At 42.4% G+C, this 27,237-nt stretch overlaps 1 protein-coding gene across 1 annotated transcript in view; it reads left to right on the top strand.

Annotated features, from left to right (window-relative positions):
- Window positions 1-25,850, top strand: part of NOL10 (nucleolar protein 10) — a 58,174-nt gene extending 32,324 nt beyond the window's left edge. Inside the window, exons 14-22 of the mRNA XM_048498621.1 lie at window positions 5,744-5,870; window positions 6,811-6,890; window positions 6,999-7,097; window positions 10,139-10,228; window positions 14,296-14,469; window positions 17,651-17,898; window positions 20,410-20,512; window positions 21,918-22,717; window positions 22,872-25,850. Of these exons, the coding sequence (XP_048354578.1) occupies window positions 5,744-5,870; window positions 6,811-6,890; window positions 6,999-7,097; window positions 10,139-10,228; window positions 14,296-14,469; window positions 17,651-17,898; window positions 20,410-20,512; window positions 21,918-22,037 (1,041 nt within the window). The 3' untranslated portion in view covers window positions 22,038-22,717; window positions 22,872-25,850. The remainder of the gene's footprint in view (window positions 1-5,743; window positions 5,871-6,810; window positions 6,891-6,998; window positions 7,098-10,138; window positions 10,229-14,295; window positions 14,470-17,650; window positions 17,899-20,409; window positions 20,513-21,917; window positions 22,718-22,871) is intronic.
- The last annotated feature ends 1,387 nt before the right edge of the window (window positions 25,851-27,237 follow it).

Below are 27,237 nucleotides of genomic sequence, written 5' to 3'. Positions count from 1 at the left end.
GTATCATTCTTAAATTGTAGTACCCGGAACTGAACATAGTACTCTAGGTGAGGTCTCACCAACGCAGAGTAGAGTGGTACAATTACTTCCCTCGATCTAGCGTCTAGACACTATACTCTTAAGCCAGTGCATTCCAGAATTGCATTGGCTTTCTTGGCTGCCATAACACTTCTGACTCATGTTCAGTTTGTGGTAATATAGTGGGGTAATACAAGTGAAATAAGAAAATTCATTGCTTCAATGCATCCCATACTTTATTAACAGCGCATGAGTTTTACAGATAATATATCTGGATTGGAAATACCACACATACTGGAACTGTACTGCAGATACTGGAACTGTACTTCACACACACCACTGTTAAATTACCGCCCAAAATTCTGCCTATGGCAGTAAGTGGATGTGTGCTTAGGAAGTACTGAGAACTTTTTGACATCTTCATCAGAAGGGGAATTAACAAAAAAATCCCTTCGCTTTCAGCAAGCATATCCTTCTGGTAGAAAACAAATGTTGGATCTAAACTTTAAATTTAAGCTGCAGAGGCAGCAAGAAGTAGTGGCCTTGTTGTTTCCTTCTTGTCCTTCTATAGTATATTTCACAGAAACAAAAGCCTGTTTTACTGAATAGTTCTTTGTTCTATTTGTTTAGTGATCCTCTGAGAGGAAGGCTAGAAAGGGCATCCATATGGTACAAGAGAATGGAGCGGCAGGGCCAAAGGGACTTCCTTCATGACCCAGTGCACCTGCACTCCATTACAACTGTAGGAACTATGTTGGAGCAGGCCCACCCAACCTGCTGAATGTGTCTTGTGGATCTCTCAGGGTTTAGTTTTCTTTAGTTTTCTCTGTAGAAGCGCTGAGATGGGGTTGCAATAAATGAATGATGAGTTTGGCTTACAAGTTCTGGCATTTGCAAAACAAACCATCAGGAGACTCTTGTGTGTTGTTGCTGCAACATGGTACCTCTTCAGAGCTTTGCAGGAGATTGGGAAATTTATTTGGGTTCATCTAAATCCATTGCAGACATTCATATCTAGTACCCACAGTGCATGGCGAAATCACAGGTTTGGGAATCTGTGACCTATTTGGCTGTATTAACAAAATGTAGTAGCTTCTTTTTGGGAGACTGTGGGACTTTGGTGCACAACATTTTTAGTTTTTGGCCGGATCTTGTAGTCTTATTGTATCTTCTTGAGACATTTTTCACTTTGGACATTTACCTGTCCAACAGGTGCCGGTTTCTCAAACTCAGAATGACTTTTCCAATTAATATTTTTACTTTTTTACCGCTTGCAATTAGAATTTGGAGTTACTTTTAAGGACAAAATTTCGGAGGACTCAGTGAGCTTCAGCAAGAAGGAAGCAGGGCAGTCCCACTCTACATAGTGCAGGGCTGAATAGATATGCATCATTGTTGTACAGGTTTAATATAAGAGGTATCTACTTAACTCAAATGTTTTTGAACATCTGCTTATGTAGTGGGATCTAATTCCCTTGGTAGAGATAGAGAGGGTGAGGTTCGCTGATTCTTTCTGCAAGGCATTGCCCTCTACTATATTCCCCACACTGTTCCTGAGGGTTCCTTGACCCTCCAAGAGCAGAATGTTGGGATTTTGGTGGGCTGCAGCAGGAGGGGGAATGCACTAGCAGTGTTTTAAATCCAACCAATAATTGTTTTGCTGTCTGTCTAATTAAAAACCAGAGCAAACGTTTATACCAAGTTTGAAAGTCAGTGAACTTATAGAAACAGTTAAGTCCTTGGACTGCTATAATTACAGGCTTCTCCCTCAGTTCAAAAAATCATTTTTGTGTTCTTCTAAGGTAGGCTGACCAGACGTCCCGCTTTTGGCAGGACAGTCCATGTAGAACAATTTGTCAGTAAGGTTTTCAAGTGTCCTGCGGTTTTGAAGGCTGTTCGCGCCTTCTGGGGTGCACCAAAGGCAGTATGGCAGCCTCCACTTGCAGCGTGGCGCAGAGACGCGACCTTCTGGGCAGCTCCGTTTCCCGCCCTGTGAGGCCGTGCGCTCCTGCAGATGCGCGCGCACATGCACCCGCCTACCCACCTGTCCCAGTTCACAAAGGTGACCATCTGGTCACCTTATTCTAAGGGAGAATGTCAGGCGTTTCAGTAAGCATTGAACCTCTTTTTTCATGGACAGTGTTTTAAGTTATTTAAAATGTATATTTGTTGGGTACAAAATTGTACTTGCAGCCCTTTAATGCCTTATCCCAGAGCTGATCAAACTCTAGGGAAGGGCTTTGGGCCTGTGGGCTCCTGATCCAGCAGGACAGTAGGGTGGGATCCCTGATGTAGGCCAAAGATCAAGGATCCCGCCCCCTGGCTCCGGAATAATAGATTGTTGCATTCTAACATGGCGCACATCTGGAGGGACAGTATTGGATACCCTTGGCGTAGATGTTACTTTTGCTATACATACACACACACACACTTCCCAAGCACATTTGGAGGGATTCTCTGTCTCTAAACATGGCTTAGGACAGGTCAGGCTAAATTTGCTACATACACAGAAAGTTTCAGGAGCAGTTGCAATTGCCAGTTCTTGATCCTGCAGTTTCAGAAGAATATAAGCATTTAACGACGCATAATCTATTAGCAATCAGTATCAGATATGAAATCTGTATTCTGTATCTGTCACATTTCTATGTGAAGATCTCATATTTGCGGCTGGCCTCCACTTGGGCCAGGGCCTTTACGGCCCTGGTGGAACACTCTACCACCAGCTTTCCGGGCTCTGCGGGATCTTGGTGAGTTCCGCAGGGCCTGTAAGACCGAGTTGTTCCACTGGACTTTTGGGGGGCCAGCCGCTGATGTGCACCCCCTTCTGTTCTCCTTTGGGCCCCTTAACATCTAAGGAGCCCCACTCTCTTTCCTTTTTTCTTGGGAGGGTTTTATAAGATTTTAAGCTGGACGCCAATTTATTTATTTATTTTGTATGATACGCTGTTTTATGGGGTTTTAATGTTATATTCCGCGGAGCTGATATTCTATGTAACTGTGTTGTTTATATTTGCCATTAATGTTGTTTTAACTCTATTGTACACCACCCAAAGCCCTTTGGGGGAGGGGCGATATAAAAGCCTGATAATTAATTAATTAATATCGACCTTTGAAATCTGTTTGGTCTGAGAGAACATGGGTGAGATGCAGTAGCATAAAAATGAAATCTAGGCAAGTAATGGCTTGTCCTCATGCATAATCACTTTTCAGTGTTTGAAAATAGCTTTCAAAGAATATCCCACTGGATATTATTGTTCCTTTGTAGCAGTTCTGAAGGCAACCATGTGTTGTACACCATGTGGGAAGATCATCATTTCATAACATGCACTTGGAACTACTTAAAGTAGATTGCTGACTTCTTAATGTGAATCAGAATGACAGACTGGCTTTACAGTCCTAAGCAAACTACTTTTGAATGAAAACAAGGCCGTTTCTGTAACACATAAGAATTGTATTTGTTGTGCTACATTTATGACTTGGCTAGAACATTTAAAAAGAAAGGAAGGCTTCTGTGGGTAGCAATAGACTTTAGTGAGTAGCCTGTATGAATCCTGTTGCATAAATATAGCTGTCCATTCAACACTGGTTCCTCCCACCACACAAAATGAGCACCTAGGAAGTGTTCTTAAGCGGCACAAAACTGATGAAGAGGAATCATTAGAAACAATTCAAAAAGTTTTTGTGGAATGTGTTGCTTATTGTTGGCTTTTTAATCAAAATTTTGTTATGAACGGATGCCACTTTCTTTTTCAGTGTTTTAAAGCTGCAGAATATACCGTATATACTCGTGTATAAGTCGACCCGCATATAAGTCGATCCACCTAATTTTACCACAAAAAACTGGGAAAACTTATTGACTCGCATATAAGTCGAGGGTGGGAAATGCAGCAGCTGCTGGTAAATTTCAAAAATAAAAATAGATGCCAATAAAATTACATCAATTGAGGCATCAGTAGGTTAAATGTTTTTGAACTTTAAAAGTACAAAACCTTAGCTCAACCAGCAACCATGCTAAAACACAAGAGTTAAAATCCTTCAAAACTGGATTCCTCATCATCTGTATGTCAATGTAGCTTAACTTAGATTTTAAGAGGGATATTATCAGAAATGGAAAAAATCTACTTCTTCCAACTTCATTGTAAACAGTAGAGGATGGAGTCATCCTTTGGGGTCCGTAACTTTGGATCCTGACTGAGCTTCACCAGACCTGGCTGGTATCATAAAGAGACTCATCTGATGAGAGACCAGCCAGGTTTGGTGAAGATTTATTGGTTATAGTCCCTCAAAATAACCCCATCTCTGAATAGCTCCATTGAAAACAATGTGGGAATGGGGGCACCTCGGCAGGGAGTCCATAACTTTGGACCCTAGACAAACTTTACCAAACTTGGCTGGTATCATCAAGAGAGTCTTCTGAGGGTACCCTGAAATTTTGGTGCTGCTAGCATAAAAACTGCGCCCCCTGCTGGCCGGCAAAGTAAAATAACCCAAAAAAATTTAATGACCCGCATATAAGTCGAGGGGAGCCTTTTCAGCATTAAAAATGTGCTGAAAAATTCGACTTATACATGAGTATATACGGTAAATGTTTTGTCCCACTTTGGGTTTTATGGTGGAAGAAAGGCAAGGTATAGAGTACTCTCAAGCATATTCAGAGAATTTATGTCTTGCATCAAGTTTTTTTGGTAATCAAATAACAGGAGTTTCTGGATAGCAGCCACTGGCTTTTGCTGTTCAGTGTTTAATTTCCACCCATGGTTCTCGCTGCTGATGCAATAGAAAAGGAAATAGACAATCCAAAGTTCAATTTTATAGAACTTTTGGCTCTTTCAACCTTGACATTATTTCCTGTTTCCTTTCCTCTAGAAAGGGAGCTTTTGATGTTCACCTTGATGCTCCATACATCAGTAGCCTGACTTCAGTGGGTGTGACTGGGGTAGACATGGCAGTGGAAGAGAGATATCATCAGTGGAAAAAAAAAGTTTAGCAAGTCTGAGTTTTAAATGAAATGGAAACCTGCATTTTCAGATACAGTAGTGTGGCTTATTTATTTATTTATTTATTTATTTATTTATTTATTTATTTATTTTTATTTTTGCCTTACACATTTGAAATCACAACTGATCCTAAGAGGGGATATGCCGATCTGTACAACTTAGTTTCTCTTGACCTGTTCAATTTCATAGCCTCTTTAGATGTTCTGTTTGAATCCTTCCTTTATATGAGTGTGTCAGCCAGTAAGTGGGCATGTGGACAGGGCATGTGGTCACATTTTACTTAAAGGGAAGGAACAGGACTGAAACGTTGCACTTCCAAGGTAAAGGCAGTCCCCTGTGCAAGAACTGAGTCATGTACTAGGAATGAAATAATCCCAACTGTGAAAGTCTGCACAGTACCACAATAGATGTATCAATTATAGTTGGGAGAGGTTAACTAGTTCTTTATAACTGAAAGAGGAGAGGAGTAAAGCACCAGGGATCTGTGAATCCTTGTTACAGAACAGAAATCTCTATAATTGTATTATTGTAGTAGTAAGAATAATACTAATTAGAAAATTTATATGTGCCTCTTCAGAGGACTGCTTGAGACAGCTCACAAGTAAACCAATATGATAAAATAGCATAAAAACAGGACACTTTCCCCCATGCCTGTTGACGCCACTACTTGTGCTACTGTCATAAAAACGTTGGTTTGTGGGCATGTCTTAACTTCACCGTTTCTGCAGGTGTTAGGTCCAGCTCCAAAATGGTGCTCGTTCCTTGATAACCTAACAGAAGAGCTGGAGGAGAACCCAGAGACAACAGTGTATGACGATTACAAATTTGTAACAAGAAAAGACCTTGAAAATTTAGGTATGGTATTATTAATTATTTATTTCACTTTCGCTTATAGGCCAGATTTTAAGCCAAATGGTGGTTCCCCAGGCCGCTTACAAAATGTTCAGTAAACACAACGTTATCAAAATTGAAGCACGCAGTAAAACATCACGTAATGACAGCTTAATACCGTGTCCACATTCAACTCCTCTTGCTGCCTAACCAGTTAGTCTAACTCAGGGGCCCTCCAGAAAAGACAAGGGTTAAGAGATGCACTTGTTCCATAGAAGGAGTGTTATAGTCCATGGCTAAGAAGGCCCTTCTCCAGGTCCCTTCTGCCAGCTGAACTTCTACTAATGCTGACTTAGGAAAGTCTGCTGTGTTGACCTGAGGTCTCAGCTTGATACAGATCAAGGTACTCTGAGATACAGCGGGTACTTTCAGCATAAGCTGAAGTTTCTTTTATCTTGCAATTTTCTTTGCTTCTCTTCTCAGAGCACATTTCTGTTTGACGAACCAATAGAACAGCAATGTAGTTGACAAATGTCTGTCCCCGGGCCTGTTTGCTCCATACCTTTTGCCACCCCAGGTGTGGCTTGATCCATCTTTGAGGAATACGTTTGTTGGTTTGAATTCAGCAGTAATTTCTGTTGACAGGAGGGATTTCTGGAAACATAACAGGACCTTCTTGCTTCTCCTGTCGTACAGCAATCTGAAATGTTGTTCCTGAGCAGCCAGGGACGATAAAGAACAACGTTAGGAAAATGTTGTATATAACGCTGATGAATGTTAAGTCTGCAAGGAGGAAGAAAAATTAAAGGCAAGAAATGTTTAGAGATGTAGAGATCTTGTAGCTTCTCTGGCTGTTTGGCTATTCACACTAGTGCCAAAAAGATGGTATAGAAATAGTCTTGATTCCTGTGTCCTGCCATATGGTTTGCTGAGCTATTAACAACATATTGTATATGTTTTTCAGGGCTTACACATCTCATTGGATCCCCATTACTCCGTGCATACATGCATGGATTTTTCATGGACATAAGACTGTATCACAAGGTAAACTGGCCACATCATTGAGACTGTATATGTGCTTTTGACAGAGGAAAAAAAGAAATCTTCTGCAAATGTTTTCTTCATTTTATCACCTATTATTTACATTTCCAGGTTAAAATGATGGTGAATCCATTTGCCTATGAGGAGTATAGGAAAGAGAAAATCAGGCAGAAGATAGAAGAAACTCGTGCCCAAAGAGTGCAACTGAAGGTAAAGACAACGTGAAAAATATGCATTGACAATTGGAAGAGGTGTGGAGGGTTCATTTGGAATTAGCACCTCCATTATTTGGATATTAATAAATCTGTAAACCCTCTCAAAATAAGTGTTTAAATGTGTTCAGCATTCATATGCATTTTTTCCGTTGACTAGGTGTTAAGTTAATCGAATTCAAACAATCAGGAATTAATAACCATCATTTCTGTTGTGCTCTTTGATTATTAAAACACTTCACATCTGTTACCGTCGGCATTTTTGTAACAGTCCTCTAAGTTAGGTCTGTCATGGTGTTAGGCTGAGAGACAGAGGCTTGCCTGAAGTACTACTAATGAGTTTATTGCTGAAATAAGATTTACCATATATACTCGTGTATAAACCGCATATGTCAAGGCACCTAATTTTACCACAAAAAACTGGGGAAACTTATTGACTCGCATATAAGTCGAGGGTGGGAAATTAATTGAGGCATCAGCAAGTTAAATGTTTTTGAATATTTATTTAAAAGAAAAACAGTAAACTAGCTCCGTAAGCCCTGATTCTTTCTTTAAATCCACTCAGAAGGGGGGTGATTTAAAGGGAGAATCTGGGGAAAATTTGAGGATGCCTGTCAGGGGAGGAATGTTTATGTTAGCAGTACCAACATTTCAGAGTAACTTTAGGAGAACCTCCTGATGATACCACCCAGGGTTGGTGAAGTTTGGTTCAGAGGGTCCAAAGTTATGGACCCTCAAAATGTAACCCCATCTACTATTAGCTCCCATTGGAAACAGTGGGGGATGGGGGCACTCCCTTTGGGGGTCCATAACTTTGGACCCCCTGAACCAAACTTCACCAAACCTGGCTGGTATCATCAGGAGTGTCACCTGATGATAGCCTGAAATTTTGGTGCAGCTAGCAAAAAAACCTGCACCCCCTGGCGGCCGACAAAATAAAAACCCTAAAATATTTTTTAAAATACACCTCACTCACGTATAAGTTGAGGGGAGCTTTTTCAGCACAAAAAAATGTGCTGAAAAAGTCGACTTATATGCGAGTATATACGGTAACTGCTGAACTTCCCAGCTGACAGTTTTCACTCTTCCCCAGTAGAGTTTATTGCCATGACAGCATGAGACAGCATAGGCCCATTTGACAGTTTCTACAACATTTTGAAAGATTCTGTCACTGATAATTTCAATGGATGTTCAAACGCACCCCCCCAGTAATGTTTCATTGTTACAGACCACTTCATCTGAAGGGGGGAGGGGCGCAAGAATGCAATCCAGTAGCCCAGCAAGCATATGAAGAAGCCCCTATGTAACACCCGCCAACCTGAGATTTTTAGACCATTTCTCAAATTACGCTGATGAAATGGGAACAATTTGGAACACAGTGTCTTCCCACACAACAAGGGTAAAGTGAGAAGCCTTGGGGAGGTATCCATGCTGTAGATGGAGTCCCCAACCTTGTTGAGACTATGGCAAACATTGAGTGGTACCACTACAAAATGGCAGCCATAGAGGCTGGGTCCAGTCAATATCTGGGTCCAGATATTGGAAGGTTCCAAGCCAAGCATCCAGTGATGGAAATTTATTTATTCATGAACAAAATTTATGTGCTACCTTTCTGCTTTCGCTCAGGCCACCCAACTAACTAACACTTTAAAATATAGGTAAAAAATCACTTTTTAAATTATTATAAACAACCCCCCACTACACACATAATTAGAACAAATTGGAAACTGAGTTAATTAATGGATGAGGACTAAAAACAACAATTAAAACATTGGTGAGGAAATAGCTGTTTCTGTATGGGTGCTCCCAGAAGAAAGAAAGGTGTCGCCTCCTGAACTTTTCCAAAGCACCAACTGCTTCAAAGAGTTGGAGGAAATCCAGGGTTTGCCCTTTGCGTTGGGAAAAATATGCTTTGGGGGAAAAAGGAAGTGGGCACCAGAAAAGAATTGGCAGGCCCCATGCTGTCACGTCTGGGATTGCTGCTCTAGCTTGTCTTCCCTGACCTCGGTTGGAGTGGCAAGATTCACTTCAGCCCCACATGGCATGAGACCGTTCATATTACTTTTGTGCTGCAGGAAGGAGGGTGAACGTGGCTTAATTTTGTTTTAATTAACAGAAGCTTATACGTCAAAAATAATTACTTGTGTTTGTTGACCTTGACTTGGAAGTGTGTCAAAAAGCCAAGTTGTATATGAAAGTATCAGAAAAAGAGGACCACTTTTCTTTTGTTTTACTTTCTACCTTACAAGGAACTTGGGTGTCTCACTTAACACATTTGGGAAGACATTTGAATAAATTTGGCATTTCATATTCACCAACAGAGAGATTCTTTTTTCTTCTCTTCTTCTTTGTCCTAGCAGCCATTGGCTCAAGCCCCCACTCCCACCCCCATGGTCCAATCCAATTTATTCTTCAGCACCTCCTGTGATTCATTTTAAGGCTACAACTCTAGGCTTGAGGCTTTGCCTACATGCCCTAGAACCGTGGTGGCGAACCTTTGGCACTCCAGATGTTATGGACTACAATTCCCATCAGCCCCTTCCAGCATGGCTGATGGGAATTGTAGTCCATAACATCTGGAGTGCCAAAGGTTCGCCACCACTGCCCTAGAATAACTTATTTTCTTCCTGCCCCTCCCCTTCCTTTAACTCAGTGGTTCTCAACCTGGGGGTCGGGATCCCTTTAAGGGTCGAACGACCCTTTCACCACAACTAAGACTCTCTGCATCAGTGTTCTCCATCTGTAAAATGGATAAATGTTAGGGTTGGGGGTCACCATAACATGAGGAACTGTATTAAAGGGTCGTGGCATTAGGAAGGTTGAGAACCACTGCTTTAACTGAACATCCAACTTGATGAACAGTTCTCCAGAGTATGAAAGGGTGTATTCTGGGGTTTGTTTCTTGGTTTGTTTGATGTTTTGATTGGTTCTTTAAACAAAGCATTGCAACTTCTGTTTGTTTTTTGTTTATTTAATTTGTCTTCAGACCACTGTTGTTATTTGTAACCTTTTGATTTTTTGTTTTGTTTCATTCATTAGAAACTTCCCAAGGTTAATAAAGAGCTGGCCCTAAAACTTATCGAGGAAGGAGAAGAAAATCTGGAAGATGGAAGGAAAAAAAAGCAAAAGGTAGGATTCTTTCTCTGCAGTTACTTTTGTGCACAGTAAAACTGGGCAGGGTTAGAAAGTCCAAGAAGAGCTAAGTCAGGGGTAGGGAACCTGCGGCTCTCCAGATGTTCAGGAACTACAAGTCCCATCAGCCCCTACCAGCATGGCCAGTTGGCCATGCTGACAGAGGCTGATGGGAATTGTAATTCCTGAACATCTGGAGAGCCGCAGGTTCCCTACCCCTGAGCTAAGTGAACCAGTCCTGCTGTTTGAGGATGTTACTTTGCATAGGGAGAAGACAAGTTCAGTGACAAGCTTCTTGAAAAATCTGTTTTCCTTGTCTTCTCCCCCTTGCAGTTGAATAAATTCATTACGCTTTGCCATTTAACAGCTGTTAATTTTCCACAGCCACATGACTATGATTTCATCAGTTACTGGCCACTGAGATTTTTTCTGCTATCGGCAAACTCTATAAAGGTTCTCATTGTTTTAGGCTGAGTGCAGTTATTTCAGTGCCTTAGCAAAATGGTTATCAAATTGAATGGTGTTTCATAACAAATCATTAAGAACACAGGATAGTTTTCCTCCCTAAAAAAAACTGCCAAAAATTCATTGGACTTCTTTTACCAGATCATACCTATGTAATCTCTTATCACTCAAACAACTATGTGTCTGTATAGTGTATGTACAGTCAATGCAAATACATATGTGCTGGCATATGTACACAGGCTTTACTTCTGTACTTCTATTTGAGCTCTTAACTGTGAGGAAATAAGACCTGATAAAAATGTTTTAAATACATTAAATCAGTGTTACAAAATATGCTAGAATTGAGGATCACTTTATTTCGTGGTGTTTTGCACTATTGCTTTAGTATCCAAACTGCTCGACAGCAGGCTGCAGTGCCAATGCAGCCCCGCCCCGCCACCTTCAAAACAGCTTTCCAGCGGTGCAGGGAGCAAGGAGAAGCCCTGAGGCCCGCCCCCACTGAAAAGTCCCATAGGGTTGACATATGCCGCCAAAATGGCGGTATATGTCCAAGGACTGGTATACCGCGCAACTGGCCCCTCAACCCCAGAAAGGAGCCCACTAACATTGGCTTCACCCTTGGAAGCAGCCTAGCCTCCTCTCCCACACACACAAGGAGGATGCCACCCAGCAGTAGTCCAAACTTCCAGGCTTTGCCGCGATAAGTCTATGGGATGCGCGGCTGCCACCCTGTTGACCCCCTCCACTAGGTAAGTGCTCAGGGAAAGACGAATGTGCAAGCACAGCTGCACACAATTTCCAGAAACCCTTTCATCCCCCCTCCGCTTTGGATGGGGCTGTTCGTATGGTAGAGTGCGAGGAATGAAACATTTAATGGAAACGCCTTGGCTGCTTTATCACTATGCACTGTGTCCTCAGCTGCCTGGGTATTAAAATTGGGCTTTTATCTCCATTTTATCTCCATTTAAATGTTAAATAAATTATGAAACCAGTTTCTGATTATTTGTCTGACAGGGCCATAAAACAGCGGGTGTTAGCAGTATCCTTCTGCATTATTCCAACTGCATATTTTTAGTCCAACCGTTCCTGTCCAAAAGAATTTTCCTTTCTGAGCAGCTGTACAAACAAGTTCTTGGGCCAGTTTGATTCCCAGGTGCTTGTACTTTTCCTACCACAGCCATCGAATGACATTTTTCCCGCTAATAAAAAGTGAGCCTTCTCCTTTACGAAGCATCGTTGCATTAATTAAAATAACTACTTTAAAAAGAAGATGACATTTCTCTTGTAGTTTACTGGTAAGCTGTTTCAGATGCCCTTCCCCCCAGGTCCTGTTGCCAGCATTGCTTCACTGAATTTTTAGGGTGGATTTGATTTAAATCAAATCAAATCACCAGTCAGCAAGACTTGATTTTAATCATGGTTTTCTGCATACAGACTCATTCTTGCTGGTCTAATCTTAATATTTACAAACAGATGAAAGTTTGATTTTTAGAATAATGCCTGCCTTATCTATGGGTAGAGGAACCTCGTTAAAATATTCCCAAATTTGGTCTCTTTTATGGCCTGCTGCCATTATAGATTTTCTCCTCCAGAGAGAGAATAATATGATAAACCTCAGGCTACACACACAAAGATCTTAAAACTTGTGAAATATTCTACTCCGCTTTTTACCGTTTGCTTCCCACACATGTACACACACAGCTTCTTGGGCAGATCTACTCTGCTTCTAGGAATTTATGTTATTTACTGAAGCCTTGTTCTGCCCCCCAAGTGAATCTGTTTTTGGCACCCTATACTTGGCTAGGACAGAGTGGGGGAGACACAAGCCAGGTTCAACAGTTCAACAATAGGTTTATTACTGGAGAGAATCAAGACCCTAACTCCCCCCTTGGGTCTGTTTAAATCAGAGTACTTGCTTGAACAGATTTGAAGCTGTAGACCAGGGGTCTTCAAACTATGGCCCTCCAGATGTTCATAGACTACAATTCCCATGAGCCCTACCACTTGGCTATGCTGTCAGGGACTGATGGGAATTGTAGTCCATGAACATCTGGAGGGCCATATTTGAAGACCCCTGCTGTAGACTGTGTCTTCTCTTGGCTGCTTTCAAGAAAGTCCACTGTGTCTTGCTTCCTTTTAGTTCCTTCAGTCTTTGTCTGATTCTGATTGCTATTAACCTTAACTTGCGCTCTATGGACCACCATATACGTCATGAATATTCCAGTCTCCAGCTACCCTTAGCACCTCGCTCTGACTGATTGGCACGAGCTAAAACAGGGGATTGCTGGGTAAAGAGGGAAACTGCCTTTTGGGAAAGGGACAGGGGCTAACTAAATTCCCTCCCTTAGAAGACTTAACAATGAACTAAACCCATGCTAACTATGGGGAAGCTGAAGCTTAAAGGAGAAATAACAAAAGCCACTGTGGGGGCATGACAAGCCTTGTATCCTATGCGTTTAAAACGTTACACTGGAAACCGTGTCCCACAAAACTGCTGTCTGAAAGAAATTTACAGAGCAGCTAAATGTGGGTTGGGTTGCTGGCAAGGAAAAGCAAATAACTGTAGTACTTCTCAGGATTCCATTCTACATCTAGCAGATTTAATTCTCAGTACTGTATAATTTGTAACCATGACCCCATCAATGTTTACTGAAATGTAGAGACCTTTTGAATGACAGCTTATTGTTCCATGACATCTTTCAGTTAGTCATAACTCACAGTCAAATCTTAAGCAAGACTGGAAAAAGGATTTTGTGTTCCTAAACATTAGTTTGAAATATGTAGCCATTCCAAATTCTTCCAGCCCTTCTTCAGTGGAAGTATGTAGGTTGATGCCCCTGAGGAGTCATCCCTGGTTCCTTGTTTCTCCATCTAATATTGTTGTGTTGTGTTTTGCCTTCAGGAGGTACGTCTAATATAGGTTACATGGCAGGTAACCTGAAACTCAGTGCATGGATACAGTTTTGTATTCTGACTCTTCTGTCCATCCAATCACAGTCTGTTCAGGAGCATTACATAACAACTCATCATCTGGTGGTGGCAGTTTTGCAACTTCAGTTGTGGCAGTAACCAGCAGTCAATGGGCTGGATTCAACACAAGGATCTTAGCTTTTTCCTACTTTCATCACCCTCCCTCCAGAGGAATTTTATAGACTGGCATGGAGTAATAGCTGTTCTGGGTTGGAAGGTAGAAGTGAAGAGGGGGAAATGGGTACAGTCCACTTCTGGCTCCTAATCCACATGGTTATTACCCCCTGCAGGTCTCATGACCTTGGGAATAAACTGTTCTGGGGTTGAAAATGCTTCCTGCCAAAAATGGGAAGATCTGTGACCATCAGCACCTTGTGCTGACAGATCACTGGATGCAACCCAGAATCTGAAGACTTATCCCTTAATGTGATTTTGTTCTAATGTTTTCAAAGTGTACTATGATAACAGAAAAGCAGACGACTTAGTGGCCAGGAAAACAGAGGCTTCATTCAATGTTGCCTAGTATTTAAAAAATCCTGTGGTATAAACCCATATGTGCTTTATGGGTTTCTGGGATTATTATGAGCTTTCTAACTAACTCTCGGTTTTCTGTATTGTTTCTTCCCTAGAAAACACCCAACATTCTTACTGACGATCGCTTCAAAGTCATGTTTGAGAACCCAGATTTTCAGGTGGATGAGAAAAGCGAAGAGTTCCGGTTGCTCAATCCGCTGGTTTCTAAAATAAGTGAGAAAAGGAAGAAGAAGTTGAAGATGCTAGAGCAGCAAGAAACTTTGGGAGAGGTAAATCTGAGGCGTTTTTACAGATTGTCTTCAATTCTCTCTTTCAAATGGTATGAATACAGTCTGCTTGCATCATGGGCGTAGCATTTATGTGCTGGAGATTCCACAAAGGCTCCATAAGAGCAGCAGTGGCGTAGGAGGTTAAGAGCTCGTGTATCTAATCTGGAGGAACCGGGTTTGATTCCCCGCTCTGCTCCCTGAGCTGTGGAGGCTTATCTGGGGAATTCAGATTAGCCTGTACACTCCCACACACGCCAGCTAGGTGACCTTGGGCTAGTCACAGCTTCTCGGAGCTCTCTCAGCCCCACCCACCTCCCAGGGTATTTGTTGTGAGGGGGGAAGGGCAAGGAGATTGTAAGCCCCTTTGAGTCTCCTGCAGGAGAGAAAGGGGGGATATAAATCCAAATTTCTTCTTCTCTTCTTCTTCTCCCTCTGCCTGTGCGCAGGATTACAAATGGTTTGTTGGCAGCATGGGAGACATGCACATCCATCCAGTGTATCCTGAACCAGTCCCCCTCTCTATCTGAAATAATCAATTGCGCTTGAATCATTTTCAAGACACAAACAGCCAGGGGTGGCTGATATCATGGGAGGCACTTTCCCCACAGGGCAGCAGATTGAGACTTAAACATTTTACAAGTCTTTATGAAATTAAGTATCAAGAAATTGAGTTTCACTAGACTGTCTCGTGTTATTTCAAACATTGATTTAGGCTTCAAGGCCTACAATAAAATATTAAGACTGGGAAATTAACTGTGATGTGCTTGCAATGTAGCACAGTTGTGGTTTCTTGAAACTGAGATCAGAAACCAGGTCTGGGAATGAAGCATGGTTTCAAATTTGACTCTCCAGGTGGCCAAGGCCATAGGACCATGGTGCCACATTCCACTTATTTACGATGGTGAAATTATTGCTGTGTCATTGTCAGAAGGCAGGGTGCAGGGCTGCAGAACAAACCCTGCATTATTATCTCACTCTGTCCCTTTAGGTGACCTGGTTAGTAACTGAGTTCTTTGATTGTCTTGCGTCATCTTGTATGGAGTTGGTTGGTCATTGGGCCCTGGCCATCTCACATTCTTTGCCCATAAAGTTAGGACATTCAGGCTAGCAAAGTGTGCTTTTGGGTACCTTTCACTGTGTTCTTTGATCCACCATTAGACCTTGACAAGCGTGTTCTTCGTGTTCTTGGCTCCCTGACACCTTGGGACTCTTGCTCAGGATAGAGTGGCCTTTGGAAGCTGAAGGATTACAGCTGGAATGAATTACAGCTTTTTGAATCTTGCTATTTGAACCAATTCTATTTTACTGTGTCCATTTTGGTTTAGGTTTAATTATTTAATTCCTCACTGCTAATGTTCTTTTGATTGTGTTCTTTGGTGTTTTGTCTTCAGGTACCGTGTTTCCCCAAAAATAAGACAGTGTCTTATATTAATTTTTGCTCCCAAAGATGTGCTATGTCTTATTTTCAGGGGATGTCTTATTTTTCCGCTCCACAGCTGCATGCTCTGGTGTTCTGTTCAACAGGCATGCTTCCAAACTTGGCTACGTCTTACTTTCGGGGGATGCCTTATATTTTGCACTTCAGCAAAACCTCTACTACGTCTTATTTTCAGGGGATGTCTTATATTCGGGGAAACAGGGTAGCTTCAATCTAAGTTCAATCCTAGACCTTGTGGCTACATACTATTAGGTTAACTCTTTTGTGTGATAGTGGCAGACTTTCTCCTGGAAATGCAGACTTTCTCCTGGAAATTACTGAACGCCAGTAGATTTCCTTCGACCTAACATTTATTTCCTGTATTGTATATGCTTTTTAATCCGTTTTTTATTATTGTTGTACTGTTGTCTATGCCAATAAAAGCTTGCTATCTGTTAAAAAAAACTATTTTGTGAAACTCACTGGTCTGCCTTCCAGGAGTGACTTTCTTAACTGTAATCCCAGGAACGTTGGATGTTTGCCCCTTGATTTTTGGCAATTCAGTAGACAAAGGGGCTGGTGGCCGCTACCAAGACTGGGGTTTGTGTATTCGGACCTCAGGACTCATAAGTGTTTCTTTCTGACCCTCCCCTAAATAAGATGTTCTTGGACTAGGGCATCTTTATATTAGATATGTGGAAAATTGTAATACTTCATTTGAGTTGGAAAAATGGGTTTAAATGTCTGGCAGAGGCAGTGTTCGTGGAATTATCTGATCTTGTTTGTTTTATCAGTTCATAATCCAGAATCTTTCTTTTTTGCCTTGCAGTTTATTATTTACTTGCTGAAAATTATGGCTGTCTTTCATTTGCTGAACATTTTGAAACAAAGTTACCCATATGTTTAGCGTATGAAATATGTCTGCTGTACAAACTCGAATTGTCTGGAAAGCATTTGGGGGTAGAAACTTCTTGAAAATCACTTCCTGTTTACTGTTTTACCATGAAGATTTTTGACATTTTAAAAGTGGCGTGATGTCAGTTCCTGTTCTGAAGCTGGAAGTTACTTCCCAGTGCTATCTTCTCCCCCCGAACCCCATCCCATTTTCCTTATGCCACTCCATCAAGCAAGGGCATCGCTGGGAGGATGGCTACCATTAATGGCTGGCAACCCTGTTCCTCCCATTTCATCAAAGAGGCAGGACTTTGACTTTAATTTCCTGCTTCTGTTTGTTTCTATGCCTCAGTTCATTTCCTGTCAGGGAAAGGAGTCCCAAGTTTTCTGGGCAGATCTCTCAGCCCCTCCCCCCCCCAACTGTCCTCCTTTCTCTATCTGTCCTTTCCATTCTCTTCATAAAAAAGAAAGACACTTTATGTCTCACTGTTTACTCCGGCCCAAAGCAATAGCTAGTTCAGTAATCTCCCCTGCCCCGATACCTTTCTGTGAGCTGTAGTGTGTCTAGAAACTCCGCAGAAATCATGGAACTCTATGATTTCCACTCACAGAAGGGCACCTTTGGATCCAATTTATGTTTTGCCTGAATATATTCCATCTATTGTTGCAGTCTCTATAACCTATACCATTGTAATATTGTGCCTATCTATTCAATCTTTGTTTAATTTTCCCTCTTGATTATCTGTTAGAGTTATAGTCATCTCCAAATTGTGCGCACCTGTGGAGAGTCACGTACTCTAATTTGGTAAATAGTTCTCCTTTTAAAAACAAAGGTTAATGGTCCTTTAAAATGTCTATTTTTGTCTTCAGGAAGAAGAGGAAGAACCAGAAGGAAAACCAAGTGATGCAGAAAGTTCTGAGACTTCAGATGATGAAAAAGGCTGGGTTGAAGAGGTCAGGAAACAGCGCAGACTTCTCCGCCAAGAGGAAAAAGTAAAAAGGCAGGAAAGGTTGAAGGAGGATCGGCAGACTGTCTTGAAGCCTCAGTTTTTTGAGATTAAAGCTGGGGAAGAGTTCAGAAGTTTCAAGGACACGGCTCAAAGGCAAAAGTTAATGAAGTAAGAAGAGTACCCTTCTTTGGTTCACTTGACTTCTTGAATTTTTCTTTGAGTGTGACAAATGTGCTGATTTTACATGGTGGTTGTTTAGTTGACAACTTCTGGAACTGATTGTTTTTACAATCTGAGTAACTTAATTCACTGCTAATAATGATATATTATTGGCTCTTTTTTGAGGAGGTGTGTTTCCAGGAGCTGATCCCTGAACTCCCAAATTTCTTTTTAAAAAAGAGCTTAAATTAGCATAAGCTCTGTGTGGAGCCATTGAGCAGGGTGACAGCCCAATAAACTTCGGCATGTACATACAGGCAAAAGGACCTGTCTTCAAGCAACAGTGCATCTCTTGAATTCTCACTCACTCTCTCACACAGATAAGCAGACTCCAGTGTGAACTGATTTGACATTCTGTTCTCTTTTAAATTCCCTATATTTACATTATCCAGGGCCTTCTGTGAACAGGACTTCCCCACACCAGTGTGTTTTTAAATCTCTCTCTCTCTCTCTTTCTCTCTCTCCCCCCCCCCCCCCCCAAAGCCACACTGCCCAGTTTATTCTCACAATATCCAAAATCCTGTTAAGCTGAGACTGGCCTAGCTACTCCAGCAGGGCTAAAAAGGCATGAGAATTGCCTTTATAAGCCTCTACAAAAATGAGCAGAGCTTTTAGTCAGAGCTAAAAAGTTACTAAGATTTGTCATTATTGAGACTATTTAAAAAATTTTCCTTCTTGTTTTGGCCTTTCCAGTTCATGAATATGCCTGCTTGGGGACTTCTCAAAAGTTGTTTAACTGACTGTTGTTGGAGACAGAATGCTGGACCTTTAGTCTATTCCAGGAAAGTTGTACAGTGTAGTGTAGTGGTTAAGAACTGGTGGGTTCTAATCTGGAGAACCATATTTGATTCCCCACTCCTCCATATGAGTGATGAACTTGTATCTGGTAAACTGGATTTGTTTCCCTGCTCCTACATATGAAGCCTGCTGGGTGACCTTGGGCTAGTCACAGTCCTTCAGAACTCTCTCAGCCCCACCTACCTCACAGGGTGTTTGTTGTGCTGAGAGGAACAGAAAAGGAGTTTGTAACCCGCCTTGAGACTCCTTTCAGGAGAGAAAAATAGGGTATACATTCAGACTCTTCTTCATCTTCTTTCTTAAGAGTTTTATCCCATCCTTCCTCCAAGAAGTTTACATCAGTGTACATCCTCCTTCCCATCGCCATTTAACTCTTACAACAACCCTGTACTCTAGGCTGAGAGAGACTGACCCAAGATCTCCCAGCAAGGTTACATAGCAGAGTGGGGATTTGAACCTGGGTCTCCCCAGCATTTGGCCACAAACAACATCACCCCTGCCATGCCCCCAGCCACACCGGATATTATCCTGCGCCAGTGGGGTTGGGAAATGGTGGCCGCTTCTAGGTTCAGGTGCTGTGGAGCTGTGCAGCTCCCAGCCCCCTGCGTATCTGCCCTTTCTTCCAGCACATTTGCCTCTTGCTTCAGCAAGGTGGGTGCCCACGTCGGTGCAAGGCTGTGATGCCTCCAAAGGTGACGTCGCCCTCCCCTCCATCAGGATTGGGCTTTGCTCTGCCCTATTTTTGAAAGGTGTATGCAGTACAAAAGTACTTTGTTCTGCCCTATTTTTGAAAGGTGTATGCAGCAGGAGCAAACAAAAAGTTCCCACTCCGCATGCACATTGCATAGAGAGTGGTGTACCATCCGGAGCCTGCTTATCTTTTTCTTTTTGGCACTCCAGATGGAAGACAAACTTCCTGCAGCCAACACATCTTAACCATCTAATGTCTCCCCAGTCCATTTAATGGCTAGATAGGTTTTTCAATGGTGGCATTTGGAGCGAAAAGATGTATTGTAGCTGTGGCATAGAACTGGCTGTTCCTTTGTTCCTTTGCTTGAAGCTGAATTTCTAAAGCACTGGTTTCTTGAACACTTGAGAGATCGGTGCTTGCCACTCATTAGGAAACTTATAACAAAGCAGCTTCTCGTCTATTTTTCTCCCGAAATTTTTGCACTTGCAAAAAGCTAACATTGGTGCTGGCTTAAGATTGGTCTAATCAGTACAAAGAACTGTACAAAGAACTCAGCCGCTTCAATTTTTTCACAGCTTGGCTAGGTTTGCCAAGATTTCTGCTTTACTAAGTAGTTAAAAACACTGCCAGTTTCTTAAAGTAGCTACAATATCATTCTCTATTCCTCCATTCTATCCTCACAGTATTCTCTTGTTCATTTTCTCTTTCTCAACAAGTTTGGCAAGTAGGTCAGAATGGGAGTATTTGACCAGCCCAAGATTATCCAGCATGTTTCTGTGACAGAATGAGGATTTGAATCTGCGGTCTCTTAGGTCCTAATCAAGCACTTGATCCCTACTCTACATTTGTTCTCACTGTATTTGAAATGGCAGCAGATAGTTCATTGTGTTTTTTTGGGTTTGAACCCGTGATCATGCAGATTGGGGGGGGAAATAATACATTCACTTACCCCTCTCCAATCTTCTTTGCAGGAAAACTCTTGGTGATCGCTTGCAGCTTGAAGAGAAGGTTGGCGCACTAAGTGTACATGATACCACTGTAGGAAGCAAACAGGTTACCTTTAAATTAAAAAAGGTAAGCAAAAACACCCCATTAAGTAAGTTAATGTCATACTGTTAACCATGCATTGGCAGTGAAATATGAACTCTGCTGGCTGTGAAAGCCTTCGACAATACATATACCCTTTGTAAGAGCCCATGATTCTTGCTAGGTGACAAAGCAAAAAAGCATCTTCACACATGCCAACATTTGGGCTTGCAAATAAATAATGGGTTGGTTTTAGGACTCCTTTCTCTTTTCTCCTTCCATTGGAGAACGAAGTCCCATTTGGCGGAAGAGAACTGCTCAACCCATTATTTAATTATAAATCCACATATATTCACATGCCAACTTCCATTGTTTAATTGCTGGTTCATGGGTGGGCAGTGCTAACGTTTAACAGAAGTTGTTGTTGTTGTTGTTGTTGTTGTTATTATTATTAATTGGGTTTATAGACCGCCCTCCCCCGAAGGGCTCAGAAGTGATGAGGTAATAGAACATGTTTTTCTTGGAGTACTGTTGGCATCAGCAATGCTGACATCAATAGGACATTACATTCAAGTTTTTAGTAAAGTTCAGTTAGACCAGTGATGGCGAACCTTTTTGAGACCAAGTGCCCAAATTGCAACCCAAACCTCACTTATTTATTGCAAAGTGCCTCTCTAGCATCTCTGCCTCCTCTGTGCCCCCCCCTCCCCGGGCAGCAGCCACTCAGAGCACAGGCACCAGACCCACCAGCCGAGTCCTCCCTGCTCACCGTGGTGCGCACACGTCGTGCTCAGTGGCCCAGGCCAGCCTAGATATGTGTGTGTGCGGGGTGTGTGTGTGTGATTTTCCACCCCCACATGACCCACTCTATGTGCGCGTGCCCACAGAGAGGGCTCCGAGTTCCACCTCTGGCACCCATGCCATAGGTTTGCCATCACTGAGTTAGACCTTCATCTGTTTTCCCTGGGATCATTACTGACAACTGTACACTGCCTATCGATAGGAGATCAAGAGCTGGATTTTTTCAAATTGATCCTGGAAATTACCCATCCCCCAGGAACAACATTGGGGGATATTTGTGACTGCAACAGGAGGGGAGAGATAAAGTTACATTCTGCTGGTAGAAATCCTACCACCTATAGTAAATTTTGACAGAACCCAAGCCCAAGAACACTGGGAAAGACAATTTTTTAAAAGAATGTGTACTTTACTTGAGCTTGTACTTACTCTATAATTTCAGAAAGCTAGGGTGAATAGCATGTTTTATGTACCTTTCATTAGAGTGCCAGATTAAAACACAAGTTACTAGAGACCAATTTTTATCTGTCTAAAATGTTTTTCTCTCATTTCGGCTAGAATTGAACGGAGCAAGTTCTAGCTGCCTTTTATGTTAGCCGGGTTTTGAAGGGAAATGTCAAGTTTACATTTGGGTATTTTGTGCATCCTTTTTCAGTCAGAGCAACAGAAGAAACAGCAGGAAGCAGAGAGGCATCATCATCAGGAGAGGAGAGAGCTGAGACGTTCAGCCAGTCACCTGAAAAGTAAACGAGGAAGAGGACGGCCCTTCCACTGACTGAATGGTTCTACTTTTATACTCCCGGAGGTCCAAGAGATTGGTCCTAAATCATGTACACAGGAGAAGTAACATCTTGTCAAGTCCTGTTTTGACTGAGGAGGAAAAGCCACATGTGAGAAGCAGGGGTGTTTGTTGAGGAGCTGTGAGTGGTTATCACATAACCTTGTGATTCTTATGCAAAACTTTCTACGCAAACTGGACTGCATTCTCTTTTTTAATTACATTTGAACATCTATTTACTGTTTTTGAAAAAAAATGGACAGTGTTTTTCCTCAAAGTTTTTATAAACATCACTGGATAAAACTTTTAATTGTTTCGTTAGGCCCATCTAGCATTAGGAAGTCAACTGATAAAGTGTGCCAATAACATTTGCCACAAGAATAACACACAGAAACCAGAACTCTGACTTTTAATGATCCCATTAAGCAAAGCCTTGCTCTAACAAAAGATTTGGGTATGCTTGCTGTCAAGCTCCCCCAATATATTTATGGTCCATTTCAAAAGAGAAGTGTGCTTAACCATGCAGATACATATGGGTGTTAATATAATTGAATACAAGAAACTACTTTAATCCTGACCATTTTGGCACTGTGTTAATGCTCAGTCTGATTTTACAGATGTGTCGCATATGAGACTGATCCCTTTCATGTCCGCAGTGGACAGATCCTAGCCTATAGGTCCATGGTGGCGAACCTTTGGCACTCCAGATGTTATGGACTACAATTCCCATCAGCCCCTGCCAGCATGGCCAATTGGCTATGCTGGCAGGGGCTGATGGGAATTGTAGTCCATAACATCTGGAGTGCCAAAGGTTCGCCACCCCTGCTATAGGTGAATACAAAATCCCTTTCTTACCATTATATCCCTCTTTAATATGAAACTCCAATCTGGCATACTGTTTGAACAGGGGGGTGAGTTTCTGGGGCTGCCTGCCTGTGTCTGATTACAGCTGCTCCTGTCACAAACCTGCTTCTTTTGTAGGTAGACAAATGAAAGTGCCTCCTCATTTGTTTGGCAGACTGTATAATGTTTATGTCTTGTCGCAATGTGTCAATGTAGTGCAGCACTTACAGTGCCATCTTACACAGAGTTACAACTTTCTAGTCTTGTTGACTTCTATGGAATTGCATTTAGAAGGACACTGTCTCTGCTTAGGATAGCACTGTTGGTGTCATAACACAACAGAGAAGGAGGAAATCCATTTAAATGCCGAAATTAAAAGACCGAAGAAGCTTGAAGAAGAAAAACAGATCACGTCTCTGATAAAAGAACTGCTCCAGACGGCACTGAGAATAGTCTTCCCTATGGTGGTTTCTGCACAAGAATCAAAGATCTGTAGAAAAAGAAAGATGGTTGTCTTTGATGCAAATTGAGAACTGCAAAGCATTTCAGAAGTTGGGAAGAAAACTACACTAATGTCTTTCAAGGTTATGGGTACTTCTAGTTGATCATCTCACCCTTTCTACGAGTACATTCTTGAGTAAAGTGTTTTGTATGGTATGGCCAGTCTTCATTGGTTGTTTAGAACTGGCTGTGCATAGGCAGTTTGCATAGGTTCCTCCCTTGTGTTTTTCTTCCATGGAGATTTTTATGGTTTCTGTCTCTGCATCACAAATGCTTATGGAAGAGTTTCCAGAAAAAGCAAAAATTTGATTTAATCACTTTAAATGTTTCTGGAATGTGGACCGCTAGCATCAACTTTACAACCAGCAACCTCATGAATAACATATATGCAGTCCTGCTGTGACACGACTGCGCTGTGGGGTTACTAATTTATTACTTCAACTGTGTCCGTTGTTTGTTAACTCTGACCTAGTTCTTCCTATTTATTAAATGTAAAGCCTCCCTTGACTTCCTCGTGCCAACCTTGCATTGCCCACCTGGCATCATGTAAGTCTAGAGAAAACAAGAATTTTACAATAAAGAAATCCCCAATGTTGGATATTTGGTGAAAGGTATTTGGTGAATTGAGCATATTTGGTGAAAGATGTTTAATATGAATATTTTACTCTGAGTGTGAATTTTCTTTGTGCAAATTAATATATTACTTGTGGTCGTTTTTGCCTTGCAATAGTAAAAACTGCATCCCATAGAGCACATGCGGGGGGGGCGGGAGGGGAGAATAGAGGAATAGATAGAGTATATATCAGAAAGAGAGAGTAGCTGGGAATAGAAGGAGAAAAGGAACAAATAAGTGTACTTGGAGCCCGGACAAAGCTGGATCATCTGGGGAGGTGGCAAGTGGGGGAAAGAACCAAACCCTTCATACATCCTCCAGGTCTTTCTAGCAAGGCACCTGCCTCATAGTGGATTATGCGCTCCTGGCATGTCCAGTGCCCAGAAGCTAAGTGCCTTCCTAGCAGAATTGGTGGGAGTGATTGCTGAGGAGGAGCCATCATAACTCAGGACAGTGGAAGGGGGAGATGAGGAGAGGCCTGGGCAAAGAGTTGCATGTTGGAGCCTGTGATATGTCCAAGTTGGGCCCTTCTTCCCAGCAGGTGGAGGGGTACGTGGCAAGAGAAGTGCATACCTGAGATCGGGTCAGGCAGGGATGGCGCCCCCTTCAAGTTGTGCCCAGAGAATGTGCCCTGCCTGCCCCACCGTAGATCTGCCTCTGTCAGTGAGGGCTCCCTGTCAAAGGAACGAAGTTAGTCTAAGGCCCCTTCCGCACACGCAAAATAATGCGTTTTCAAACCACTTTCACAACTGTTTGCAAGTGGATTTTGCCATTCCGCACAGCTTCAAAGAGCACTGAAAGCAGTTTGAAAATGCATTATTCTGCATTTGCTGAATGAGCCTAAGAGAGCACAACTGGACCACTGTCACTTAGTAGGGTAGCCAACTTGCCCTGAAGCTCCTGTGCTGCTGTTGCTGCTGCTCAATTAGGTGGTGGGGGAATTTGGAGGAAGGCATTCCACAACACCACAAAATCAGCTGTGTATCACTTCCTACTGTGCACCCAGAAGTGACATTGTCGCACTGTATGACTCGCTAAAAATTTCCCCTATCTCTGTGGTTTTTACCATAGAGTTTCAAGGATATCATAAAACAACATGCAATGTGGTGATCTCATTTCCAGTTGCAATCAGAAGTGATGTTGCAATGTCACACGATGCCATTTTACCAGGTATTCCCACCCCCCAGAAGCCTGGAACCTACCAGTGCTGGACAGATGACCCATTCTGGGGTCCCCCTGCTTCTAGTCCAACATACTAATCACTACACGATGTAGTCATAAACCCCTTGAGGGCCAGCAAAGATGACTGGTGTGTCACAAGTTGTTGCGGCCTGTACCACGTAGAATGATTTCAAAGCAACCTCTGTTGGGATGCTATATTTATTTAGCCTATTTCACCCTCTTGTAGGGGACATTTAGTTGCATGTGAGATTCCTTTTTAAGCCAGGAGTTATTCTATTTTAAGGCAATATGCTTAATGCCAAAATCAGTTTATCCTCAATCTTTTATGGTTTGCCTTAAAGTTGTGAGAGCTCCCTTCCTCCATCCTCTCCAAAGCTTTAATCTCGCTTAACTGATTTTATCAATCGTTATGGTTTTTCTTCTTGGCCACTATGAATTCTGTCTCCGTATCTGACTAAAGCGGCTGTGATTATTGGTTTATCTCAGAACCATCAGTTCCCACAATGAGGCTCCAAAGCCTTTTATTTTTTGGATCAGAGCAAATGTGATCTTAAAGAGTGGTTTTTACAGAATTATGCTAAAGTCACATTTCAGATTGTAGTTTTTGTTGTAATGCCCTAATATAGCATCACACAGATATTCCTTCTGACAATAAAGGTTTGCAACATAAAGAGCTTTATTTCTTAACCAGAATAATCGGGGGCGGGGCGGGCGGGGAATCTTTGAAGTTATTTGAAGCAAGCTATCCTACAAGACTGTTTGCGGCTCTCCAGATGTTCAGGAACTACAATTCCTATCAGCCTCTGTCAGCATGGCCAGTTGGCCATGCTGGTAGGGGCTGATGGGAATTGTAGTTCCTGAACATCTGGAGAGCCGCAGGTTCCCTACCCCTGTACAAGACACTGAGTACATGTCAGATTTATTTCTCCTTAAGCAGTAGTTCCTCTGCTTCAGAAAATGTAGTGAATAGTGAGCAGTTCTTTATCTAATTCTGAAACTGGTTCCAGAATGTTCATCCAAAGCTGCACACGGGGTGGATAGGGGGTGCTAGAGAAAGACCAAGGAGCTATTTTTGCAAACTTTGGTGTGTATCCTTTAAAAAAAAGAATGAAGTAACAATTAAAATGCTGAAATCTCACAAAATTACCTCACAAGATCTCTCATTTTCTCTCTCTGGTCTCTATCCATGCAAAGACAAATCAAGCACTATCTGACTGAATTTAATGGATTGTTCATACCTGGGCTGAGGCGATTGCTTGAGCACCTTAGTGCAACTCTGGGTAGGATTGCCAAGTGTGGGTTGGGAAATGCCTCAAGATTTGTGGGATTGTGGAGTTTGGGGGAGGAAACTCAGAAGGACTGTGTTGCCACTTTAGACCTTCTGTTCCTCCCTCTGATTTCCAGGGTAACGGATCTCTGTAGTCTGGAGAACTCCAACTCCCTCTGATTTCCAGGGTAACGGATCTCTGTAGTCTGGAGAACTCCAACTCCACACTGGAGGTGATACTCTGGCTCTGAAATACAGCTACATTTTTTACACTGTTGTTCAGTGTACTGCATTTATTATACTGGAATAAAATTTCTACCCCATTATCCTCACAAACAGCAGTAGGAACAACTTCCAGAATAATGTCAGCAGGCTGCTGGGAGGGGGAGGATCCTGGCTGGCAGAAGCCAGCCCTAGGACAGTGATGGCGAACCTTTTTGAGACCGAGTGCCCAAATTGCAGCCCAAACCCCACTTATTTATCGCAAAGTGCCAACCCAGCAATTTAACCTGAATGCTGAGGTTTTAGTTTAGAAAAAAACGGTTGGCTCTCTCTTCCTCCACCCCACCCGCTTGAGCAGGAGCCAGCCTGCTGTAGCCTCCAGCAAGTCCTGCACGCACTGCTCTGTGCCTCTCTAGCATCACTGCCTCCTCTGCGTCCCCACCCCCCCAGGCAGCAGCCACCCAGAGCACAGGCACCAGGCCCACCAGCCGAGTCTTCCCTGCTCACTGCGGTGTGTGCACAGAGGCCCAGGCCAGCCTAGATGTGTGGGGGTGTGTGATTTTTCCTCA

The sequence above is a fragment of the Sphaerodactylus townsendi genome, linkage group LG01 (genome assembly GCF_021028975.2).
Source record: "Sphaerodactylus townsendi isolate TG3544 linkage group LG01, MPM_Stown_v2.3, whole genome shotgun sequence".
NCBI lineage: Eukaryota > Metazoa > Chordata > Lepidosauria > Squamata > Sphaerodactylidae > Sphaerodactylus > Sphaerodactylus townsendi.
The sequence above is the reverse complement of the archived record's forward strand: the minus strand, read 5'-3'. Positions and strand labels throughout refer to the sequence as shown.